This window comes from Artemia franciscana, chromosome 19 (assembly GCF_032884065.1).
Source record: "Artemia franciscana chromosome 19, ASM3288406v1, whole genome shotgun sequence".
In the NCBI taxonomy this organism is placed as follows: domain Eukaryota; kingdom Metazoa; phylum Arthropoda; class Branchiopoda; order Anostraca; family Artemiidae; genus Artemia; species Artemia franciscana.
The window spans coordinates 33,081,059-33,093,371 of NC_088881.1; the positions used below are offsets into that span (position 1 = coordinate 33,081,059).

The window sequence follows — 12,313 nt, forward strand, 5'->3', positions numbered from 1 at the left end:
ATAACCTATATAGCAAATTAGCGTATCTCGAGCGATATTTGTAATATCACAGTTCATAGTTTTGATAGTTTTATATATTTGCAATTTCTCGGGAACGTCTTGAGAAAAAAATTGAAACCTTCAATGAGTGTTAGATTTCAATCAAATTAATTCTCAGGTACTTTCAAATATAGGGAAGTGTAACAAAATCACAATTCTTCTAACACTAGCCCAACCAGCTCTACGTCAACTAGCCTACATAACTTGCCACTTCTTCTCCCATCCCACTCTACGAAAAACTTCCATGTTTTATTCCCTCTCATAAGTTCCAAATTCCTTTAGATTCTTCGGTATGACATCTTCCCGCCCTAATGGGGGAAAGCCTGTTTCTGTTTGGACAACCAGCCACCCAGATGGAGATGGGTGGCTTGAGGGTAGAATTTTTTGGCCACCTGTTATTCTTCAACCAGCCATCTGAACCCTTCTTTTTATTCTTTCTTCCAAAAAGAAGAGTCAAACTACAAGTTCATCCATCTTATCAATTAACATAAGGCCAATCAATTGAGTACAAGAGACTATCCTTAGACAATTCCTCTGAAAAACATTTATCTAATGTTCCTCAACCTTTTCAAGGACTCAAATCCATACTTGACCACTATCATTATTGCAGCTTAGTTCCAAAGCTAAGAAATTTCTTTACTCCAGCTCTACATCAACTAACCAACATTGCTTGCCACCTCCTCTTCCATCCCAGTCTACGAAAAACTTCACTTTTTTATTCCCTCCCATGAATTTCCAAATTCCTTTAGATTCTTTGGTATGACATCTTCCAGCCCTAATGGGGGACAGCAAGTTTCTGTTTGGTCAACCAGCCACCCAGATGCAGATGGGGCTTGACGGTATAATTTCAACAAAGATTACAAAAGAATAAAGTCAAAATTTTAAAATGAAGTTCAAATTACCTGTTTTGAATTTTCAGGAGTAACATGTGACATACCCCCATCAAGAGATGGCCAAAGGAGGCTGGGTCCAATGCAGATTGCTAAATTGTTGGCACTCATTAGATTGTGCGGCGATTTTCGTGCCACACGATGGAGAACACAAAGAAGGTGCCGCAATAGTGAACGGTTGGAAGCAGGTAACTGCTCACAAAGGCTGCAAAAAGTGCAAAATTAGCATCTAACTGAGGTTGAACCTCAGTCTTCACAGCTGCAAATTTACCCTTTAATGATGTCTGCATTAAAATAAAAAAGAGTAAATAACCCCTTTATAATGATAACTCAAAATATCACCCCTCTAGTTACTTAGTAATTAGTTAACTTAAGTTGGTCTAATTACTTAACCCCCAAAAAATCCAAGGAGATAACCTTGAAATCTGGCAGCATTTTCTGTTACATATCCTGAGGACGAGGATTTAAAGTATGGTCAAAATATAACGATCCCTTCTGATGGATGTCCTCGTGACAAGAATTTAGAGATACACTGCAAGCCCAACGCGATTATTATTATGAAATGTAATCACTCCTAAACGTTCGTACGCTGCGAAGCTGATACCCTGCGATACCTATCGTAGACGAAAGAATTTAGAGATGCACTGTATACCCATTTTAGGTGTTATTCCAGGGTTGTTATCGCTTCCTGATTGTATCATCCCATCGAAACAAAAATTGATACCCTGCGATAACCATCGAAAATACAATAATTGCACATCCCTTTTAGGTGTTATTCTAGGGCTGTTATTAGGCTGTTCAAAATTGGCTGTTAAAAGCTGTTAAAAATTGATACCCTGTGAGGTTGATACCTTGCGATACCATCGGGTAGATATACCTTGCACACCCATTTTAGATGTTATTTCAGGGCTGTTATCACTTCCTGATTGTTTTATCGCATCGAAGACAAAAGCTGATACCCTACAAAGTTGATACCCTGCGATACCCATTGAAAAAAAAAGAATTTGGAGATACCCTGCATGCTCGTTTTAGGTATTTTTCTACGGTCATTATCATTCCCTGATCGTATTGTCCCAAGATTAAAGTTGACACATATTTCATAAGTAGTAGCCTATTTGATTTTCACCAAAGTTGGTACTCACATTTCTAAAGGTGTTGATTGAAAATTTGAGGCTATTATCCCAATATTTACTAACGTAAATTACTGATCTAAAGCTGATATACTAACATAGGTATAATCTTTGAAGTAACACTCGCAAAGACAAGACAAGACAAACAAGACAAAGACAAGACAAAACAAGAAAAACAGCACAACTGAGAAAAAGTAGATAAATTGCAGTCTTTGAAAAAAAAGAAGAGAAAATACAAATATTCCAACCGAGACCTCCCTTCAGATAGATAATAAAAATGTAGTTAAAACAATAAAGTGAATTGAAAAAATTAACTTTATACACTTCTAACCTTTGGTTTTAGCTTAAATCTAGCCATTTTAAGTTCCGAGGAAGTCGATTTTTTACTTTGGCAACCCCATTTTATGTCCCACCGAATTTACTGTCTTTGTAATTGTTCAGATAGTTTTTTGAGCCGGGCAGGGTTAGAAATCTCACTTTTCCAGCACGAGAAACTTTATTTAAAATGCACAAATGTGTGTAAATCAAAATGTGTATAAAATATAGCTAATTGAAAATATTTTACAACAAGTCCCAACACCAAATAAAATAACTTATTTTCCTTTCCAACCCTTGTATGTCAAAAAAGGGTCTAATTTACGGTTTTCCCATTCACTGGCCATTTTGGAGCATCTCCTTTGATTTGAGGTGATATTTTTGTTTTTGAGTTTATGATGGCTTATGGTTACAAGCTATAATCTTGCTGGTTTATGGATTAATCTTTTTGGTTTACTTTGTTTGGGTAAACTGTTTATCCTACACGTTTTGATTAGTAAGGAAGGCTCGGGCTAAAGTCTCGTTCAATTGTTTATCTAATCAAATTTTTTTGATATTATATATGTTTAATATATATGAAATATAGATATTTATATACATAGACACTAGTTACTTTTAATTCTAACTTAAATCTAATCATAATTAAATTACGAGGGAAGTCGGATTTCATGCTACCATCTTTGTACAATAAAACAGCGAGCAAAAAGGATCAAAGAACGGGATTTAAAATCCGAATCATAGGTTTGATTATAAGCAAATTTATCTGGTCTTCTTAGAAAATCTCCAAATTGGAGAAAATTAAATATGTTCTATAGCTTTTTTTTATAATAAGTCACTAATAAATTTGTAAAAAAAAAATAAACAAAATCTTCTGGTCCATTTATTTAGTAAAGAGAAAATAGAGAAAAAAATAGGTTGAAACTATTTATTATATATCTTAGACACATCAAAAAAAGGATACATATAGTACATATTTACCAAGAGAAATACGAATTTTTCGGAGAAATACACGGTTTTTTTTGGAGAAATAAAAATCTAATTCGAAACATAAATCAGCTGAATATTCAGCCTATAAATAGGCCTATAAATTAAATCCTGTTACTGTATGTTTTTACTATGAGCAGGAAATCATTACTAGATTTAAAACACAATTTTGATGCCAAAAAAGCAAATTTTTCAAATATGATCCAAAACAGAAGTAAACCAAATATTCGCCAAAAGAAGACGTTTTTCGCTGATTTTTTTATATGAACTTTATTGGGTAGATGGAAAATTTGGCTGCTAAGCGAAATTCAAATACTATTAAAGCTTTGCTTATTCAGGAAATTACTTATTCAGAAAATTAAATATTTGGCATAACTTTCTGGAGTTTTTCCAAAAACCATACAGAATATTCAGTCTTCGTGCAGGCAAGTATTCGTTTCTGGTTCAGACCAGTTCAAAAGTTCGGTTCTCCAGCAGGAACTTTATGTAAAATCGATAAGTTTGAATATGCGTTCAGATAATTGAAATATGTTCAAGACTAAAGCTAAAACGATTTTATTGTCAAACGTCTTACACGCCTTACACTAATCAGTGGCAGTTCCTGTCACAATAAAAGATAAGGAACAAGACATATAGAAATCTTAGCCATAGCCACTTTCATGAAACTCATATGCTAACCCGAAATAACAAAAGAGTCAAACAAAGATATTTAAATATTAAACTTTCTAAAAAAATAAATAAATGAAAGTCAAGCTCGGATTAAAGAAAACAATTTAAAACCAGCAACGAAGAAAACGAATAATGAATTAAAACATACATATACATATATATATATATATATATATATATATACATAACTTTAGAAACTCATTGATTATATTCTGTTTTGTTTTCGTTTTTGCGAGTTGGACAAACATTTTTTGAGGTGGGGGGGGGGGTCCAAACCCCTAACCCCCCTCTGGATATGGCCTTGAATTTACACCTTTTTGTCTCTTTGTTGCTTGTTTTACCATTTGCAGAGCAGGTGTGCAAATTATTTTAAGGGACTGTGTTTATTAAGCACATGGAATAAAATAAAAAATCTAAAAAATAATTAATTAAAAATCCAGCTATTGACTTCGCCTGGATGAAGGTGAAGTCAATTCTTTCTTTATATATATATATATATATATATATATATATATATATATATATATATATATATATATATATATATATATATATATATATATATATATATATATATATATATATTATAATATATATATATATATATAATTATTGACGGGGAGGACTTTTAGGGGGAGGACTTCATGAAGATGCAGATAACTTTATATGTTATGCGTTTCTTTTCCATTCATTGTTTACAGTTAAAAGGGATATGTTTAATCTACTTTTGTATGTATGGTTTTTGAAATACTTGATAATTATACAAATATGCATGCATTTCCTATAGTTTATTTATCATAGTGGTACAAAATATTTCATCATGTGATAGGCGCGCAACTATGATCTGATCAGGAATTCAAAGCGCCGAAACCCATAAATGCTAGTGTGTATATCTCTGGTTAGCCCTAGGTAATACTGAAGACCACACTGCCTTTACATGAAAATATAATAATAATAGCTTCGATATATAATAATATAATAAATATACAAGATATATTATAACATATTAATAAGAAATATAATAATAATATTAGAATAATACATCAAATAAGGATAAATCCTTTTATTAGACAGTAAAAAACAATAAAAATGTAACCTCCCCCTCCCCCAAGAAAAATTATGGATACGTCACTAACCCTATCCATGCATGTGTAAGCCTTAATTATAACTTAAATCCAACCTTTTGATTCTAGGAAGAACACGACAGGCCTCAATCCAGGCGCAATATTTGCTACTCATAAGGAGGCTATCAGGTAACGAACGAAGAAAATCTTTCAACAACACAGCCAAGACAATGACATGAAATTGTTTGATATCAACATCAACTCCATTGTCAATATGCTCCCGGATTTCGCGAATCTGTCGGGCGTTTGCAGATTTGCGAAAAATTCCAACAGCAGATGGACCATTCTCTGCTAATTGTTGCAAAATTTCCTGTTAAAAAAAAGGGCATTTTTCAATTTTTAAATCAAAAATCAATAATAAAAAAGTTAAAAACATAAAACATAAAATAAAAATATTTTTTACTCCTTGGATTCATCTTCAGTAAATTCAAACCTGAAAACAGCAGTTTTCTACGATGTCTTTTCTGGTTATTTTAAAATTAGGAAGCTGTGGGGGCAGTACCACGTTTTTATTAGTGTTGTCACGTAGTTGTTAAAAAAAATAAACAAAACTGATCAGTCCAATTTGACCATTCTTTTCGTCCGAAAAAAAAATCCTAACATTAACAATGGGTTGAAACCAAACAACAACCAAACATTCAAAAGAAAGCTTCGGTAGAAAGCTGTTCGGTGCCAAAAACTGCATAACTGTAAATGAAAGTTTTTTCGTCAAAAACTGAATTCCTGATTTTTCCCAAGTTTTTCAGTATATACGGTAATCTAAGTCCCCATTTAAGCAATTCATACAATCATATTTCGATTTCACTATTCTTCAACGAAAATAGAAAGACCACTTCCGATTTTATTTTTTTTTAGAAGAAGAAGAGGGACACGGTCTTTATTAAAATTAGTAAACACATTAACAACAAACTCGAAGTTTATAGACTTGTATGGGTGCACAAACGGGAGGCCGGCGTTTGTTTTATTATTGAACAGACTAGTGCATCCCATCTGTACAGTGCATCCAACTCTCTCCATCGCTATTTGCTAGATTTTCATACTCAAAAGCACATATTCTCCGCCTTTAGATATCTTTTATCTGTCCACTGTTTGAGCATGGTTCCACGGTATAGCATTTTAGCCTTATGCTGGATCAGTCCGATAGGTTAGAAATTATCCACAGGAGAGCCCTGAGAATTATTTACGGTCAGGGCAAAGTACTTTGCATTCTCCTCCTCAAGGAATTCCACATCCCAACCCTGGCGGCCCAAGGTGTTACTCTTTGCACTAATTCAGGAATAATGTGTCTTGACCCACGTTTTCAATATCTACTCCCACCAAAGTTCCGTTTACCTCGATCAAAAACACAAAAAAAAATCCAATTCAAAACCCTACCAATGCAAGAACTGAGCCTTATAGAAAGAGCTTTGTGTCTGCCATTGTTAATATTCTAAATAAATAAAATATTGTTCGTTAGCGTTTTTAAATCATCGTCATGATCAATCGTCATGATCAATCATTTATTTAGATATATAAATATCAAAATAAATAAATAAAATATATAAATATATAAAATATATAAATAAATAAATATAAATATATATATATATAAATAAAATATATATAAATAAATTATAAATAAAATATATAAATACATATAGATATATAAATAAATAAAATATATAAATCATCGTCATGATCAATCATCGATTTAAATCAATCGTCATGTTTTTAAAATGTACCAGACGAAGGGCGAAAATGTTATAATGTTTTATGTTGATTCACCTGACAAAAAACATAATGACCCATAACGTTTATGACGTACCGACAATATTATTTTTTTTAATGTACCAGACAGTAAACGATGAATTCGGCCATTTGATGTTGTAAAAGTTCATTTGCTAATAAAATATGATTCACAATTAATTCATATCACCTTTTGTTAAAATCTATATACATAATCATTACCAGCCACCCTTATCCCTACCTCACCCCGAAAAACAATATCAGATGAATAAAGCAATAACATAACAAAATGTATATGATATTCACGACCTAACTGGATGTTCAATACACAAAATTCAAAATAATTAATCTACTCTATCCCCTCGTTCCCCTTTTCAACATGGAACTTTTTTTGTGGCGAGTTTTTGCTCAATCTTCTGTTTTTCCTTTTTTTATATTCAAATCCTCTTTAAATTTTTATATATATCATTATATTATTACACTATATAATAACAATGCAGTATGCACTTGTTCTATGATTTTTTTCATATTATCCCCTCCTTCTTTTCTTCTCTAAAATTATGAAGGAGTGGTCACTGTTCAAATCTTCTCTAGGCTACAGCCTGAACATGGCAATACGCAAGTGGGCTATATAATGTTCGAAAATATATAATAATTGACCAAGAAAAGGAAACGGAGGACGTTCAGAGAAATTTATTTCCCTGAACGCATTTCTTAATTTTTGTTTTAGGGTGTCTAAGCTAAACATTTGATTTTGGAGCTGAATTCTGCTAATGGTGAAATTCAATAGGCGACCGACTATTAAGTTTAATTCTAAATATTTGCCTAATCCTATTGTTGATAAATCAAAGATTATTAAAATACCTTCTTATTCCATCTTATATCGTATATCCGTCTTCTTTATCTACTATTTACCTAGTTTTTACTAATCCCAAATGATGGTAGCCTACTGAAGGTTGACCATAGATGGCAGACTATGATAGTTTCCTCATTTTGATTTTATTATAAAATCATGTTGTTCTTTTTTTCAAATTTCGACTCAACTTTAAATTATGTCAAAGTAGACAGCTCCAAAGGGACCTCGCGTTAAGTTTTCCAAAGGGGCTAGCTGACATTCTATCTAGTCCAGGTTCCAGGGTCTCCCCCACTTCTGCATGAATTTAGCCCTTCCTTCTCCACTCCTTTCCACTTTTCTATGGAGAAGGATTAATCTGATCATTTCACAATGATCAGATTAATCTGCATCCATTTTCCAGTTTGTTCAAATGAGGATGTCTTCCATATCAAATACCTCCGGATATCTTCCGCTTGGTGTAGACACAAGCCTTTATTATTTATTATTTAATACTAATATAGAGCTTACCATGATTGGTTGGGGTAATTTACCCCCATCACAGATAGAAGGCAGTGATTGGCCAAATATTCTCGTTTTTCCTTCATTAAGACCCTCTCCCTTGCTGCTCGCTCGTCGAAACACTTGCTGAAATTTCATCGGAGATCTTCGATTTTTCTTGGATTTCTTTGGACTTAAAATTTCAGTGGCTTTTAGTTCTTTCTGAGAACTTCTGAAAAAATAGTCAAAATGAAAAGAAATCTACACTAATTACCACTTCTTAGTCCTAAGCTTTGGCCTAGTAGGACAAATACCTTACATCTTCCTAAACTTAGAACACTTTATCGATTGGTTCAGTCAGTCTTTCCATATCGTATGTGGCATTTGCTTATATATTTACTATAAAGGTAAACTATATTTACTTTGTCACTCTTAAAGATCGGTCAAATGGCCAAGTGTTCAAACAGTCAACATAGTTTAAAAATAGTCAAAATGACAACAAATGACTAGAAGACCACAAAAAAAAAAATTCATTAGCTCTCGACGATCAAACCCACTTCTAGAGCGGGAAACCCCTATTTCATAAAATGAACGGTAAATGAAAACCAATCAGAAAAGAAATCAATTTCTTTCAGACTTCTTTCCACTCAAAATGTCTCCCTTGAATGCTGTGGCCTTTGAATTACCACGGCAAACGAGGAGTTTCCTGCTTTTAGAAATCGTGTAGACCACGTGGCACGTGATGATCATGGCAAAGGTTTACCATGCTTGTGGTAACGTACCACGCGTAGCCGGAAGAGGCACGGCAACTTTGAAAGTTAATCGTCAACTTACAAACTTTTGATGGTAGATATCAGCATAAACTGATATGGCATAAATTACATTCTACATCAATGTGACCAATATGTGTATTAATGCAGAGGTTCCCTCTAGTTCTCTGACATCACCTTTTTTAGGTAGCCTTATTTTTTTCAAGCTAGAAACTCTCATTTGAATTCTTTGATTCCAAAAAACCAATATTAATTTTGAAATTAACGTAGAAACCTACAGGCAATATGCAGTTTTTCAAAAAGAAAATATAAGTTATTAATTTTTAATTAAACTATTTTCTAAGCACTTCTATTTTTTCGTTCATTCAGTTCTAACAGAGATTTAGTTTTTAGGACCAAACAGAGAAAATTCCTTAAAAAAATATGTCAAAGTGTCAATCCTAAAACTTGGTCACCCCCCTGAGACTTTAGGCGGGCGCGCCTCTCCAAAAGTTAACACAGTTTGAACTGAGTGGTATAATTTATGTTAAATTCAATAGGACGGCTCACTGGGCATTCGGATCCGAAATCCTTGCCGCCGCCAACACTACGGTCGGAAAGGCACCTCACACATTCCTAAAGAGAAAGTTGCGTCAACTTGTCAAGAGAACGATTTTTTTTTTACCGGAACTTCTACCCAGTGGCATCAATAGGGGAGGGGACATTGCCCCCTCTCCCGAAAAAAAAATAAATTAAAATACAATTTTCTTGGGATTTCAATTAAAAATTGACTTGCTGTTTTCACTGAATAATTGAAAAAAAATAAGAGCCCCCCCCCCCCTACATTTTAAATTTACAAATTGTAGTTCGTAGTTGTAATTGAAGATGACTTTAAAGAATATGAAAATGCTGAAAATTATCTTCTGGTTCAATACAATAAGATACAAAGTTGTTTTCTATTTTTCGTTCGAGTCTGTTGTTGTTGAGAATGCTGAAAAGAATGTTAGTTGAATTTCTACTCAGAAAATACAAGAAACAGGCCTGTTTTTTCTTCTTTTTTTCTGCTCTCTAATTTTGTGAGGTGTTTTTTTAGCATTCTATGTGGTTGAATGATTAATAATTTAATGTTTGATTGTATTGTTTCGTGATCCCCCTTTTACAGGCTCCAGAAACATGTGGGGGGGCCAGTGATTGTGTTATTGAGATGTTTTTGTTGGTTGAAATATATATTTTGTCTGTAAACTGTAGATATAAATCGGGGTAACCTTAAAAGTTTCGGTGTTATTCAATTATCTTTGTAGCCTTAATATTCTTGAATGTCAATCAGAAAAAATGTTATCCTTGTCGATTATTGGGAACTAACCCAAAAGTGAAGCTAGGTTAATAATGAAAAATATGAAAAATAACAAAACATGATGATAGAATAATACTTTAGAAACAAAATTATGGAAAACTAACCTAACCTAACGTAACCTAACCCTCAACCCCACCCCTAATGTACAAATATATAGCCCGAATTATACGAGTCCAATGCACTATGTCTGAGTCCAATACAATTGTATAATCCGTTCCTTGTTTTTGTAGCTATGAAACCGGTTTTCTGAGATGTCACCTAAGCGTAATTCTTGAATGCCTTTCCAATAACCGTTAAGTACCAAAAATTCAATGGGCTCTATTAATATTATAATCTATTTACTAGACATTTATAATCACTGTAAATTTAAAGACTACATGTTAATAACTACTACAAATTAATTTGTTTCAAATTAAAATTACTGTTCCGACAAATCATTTTTAAAGTTTTACGATTTAATATTACTATTTTAATTGAAATAACTATAGTAACTAAGTCACCAAGTAATAGTAACTAAGTGACTAAATAATAGTAACTAAATGTACGGAACCAATAATTCTGGATGGTGATACTGGTATATGGTTAGTTTATGTTTCAAAAAAGGATCTTTTTATTTATTTAAAAATTGATTTTTAATATTCAAGTATAAAATTAAAAAAAAAATATTTCGTAAAACTATAAATAATAAAGCTATACTGTGACATAAATTAGATATAAAAAAAAAAAACGTGAAAATATTTTATCGAGGTGATGCCCACTTTCCGCCACTTGCTGCTCATTTTAGAGAGTATTCTGCCACGCTTGGTATAATTTAACCAATCCTGCCAGGCGACACCTGGTGTACATGAATTTTGAAAATCGTCACCTCTTCAGATTTTATTTTTGACGGTGGAAAACGGTATTCTATTTTAATATAACATTGCTCATACGAGAAATTTTTATGAGTTCAAAAACTTTGTCTAATCTTTTCTGCCTCGTTAAAAACGGTACCTTGTCACTCAATTCGTGGTTTAAAAAGGCTACTAAAGCGTATCATAAACAATGACAATGAACTTAAAAAGGAGTCATTTGTACTTAATTTGACAATTAAGAAAATTTCAATTAACTTGAAAACGCCTTAATTGACAAAAGAAGAAGCTTTGAATATTCTTTATGATTCAATAAACAGTGGCATATTCTATTTCAGTGGCATATAAATTCACTAGACTATAAACTAGTAACTAAACTAAAAAATTCAGCTGTATACAGGGGCAGATCCAGGGGTCCGGGGGGGGGCACCTCCCAAGATTTTCCTGGTGCCCTAATTAGTTTTTTCTCTTTCCTTATCATCTTTTAAATAAAATTGTCAATTTGGTCAATTATCGGCACCCTCCCCCTTCCCCTCCCCCCAAAAAAATTTATTCTAGGTTTGCCTTTGGTTGCATATAACCACTCAGTGCCATATTGCCATATTAACTCAGCGGCACTGGAACTATTTAAGTGGAATGACGATAAATCTAGTTGCATATAACAATTAATGTATTATTATAAATGTATTAGTTTTCAGTGGCAAGAAAACTAACGAATTCAGCGGCATAAGAACTATTTCAGTGGCATATAGATGTGTTGCATTATAAATTCAGTAGCTTATAAACGAGTGACTAAACTGATAAATTCAGTCGCATATAAATCCTTGGTGGCATACAAACGTTTCCAGTAGCGTATAAATGTCTTCTAGTTCATTGGCATATAAATCCAGTGCCTTATAAACTAGTGACTAAACTAATAAATTGAGTTGTATATAAATGCTCAGTGACAAATAAACATATTCTCCTTTAGTGGGAAGAGAACTGACAAGTTCAGCAGCTTAGAAACTACTTCAGTGGCATATAAATATGATCTATTTCAGTGGCACAAAAATTCTGTACCTTATAAGCAAGTGACTAAATTGATACATTCAGTTGCATAGAAACTTCTCCAGTGGCATATAAATGTCTTCTATTTCAGTGACAAACATATCCA

General features: G+C 32.9%; 1 protein-coding gene across 5 annotated transcripts in view; it reads right to left on the bottom strand.

Annotated features, from left to right (window-relative positions):
- Positions 1–12,313, bottom strand: part of LOC136039588 (uncharacterized) — a 221,891-nt gene that overhangs the window by 18,059 nt on the left and 191,519 nt on the right. For all 5 annotated transcript variants that reach the window (XM_065723445.1, XM_065723443.1, XM_065723446.1 and 2 more), the window contains 3 exons: positions 8,240–8,441; positions 5,208–5,461; positions 942–1,134 (listed from right to left, as the gene is read on the bottom strand). In XM_065723445.1, the coding sequence (XP_065579517.1) occupies positions 942–1,134; positions 5,208–5,461; positions 8,240–8,441 (649 nt within the window). The remainder of the gene's footprint in view (positions 1–941; positions 1,135–5,207; positions 5,462–8,239; positions 8,442–12,313) is intronic.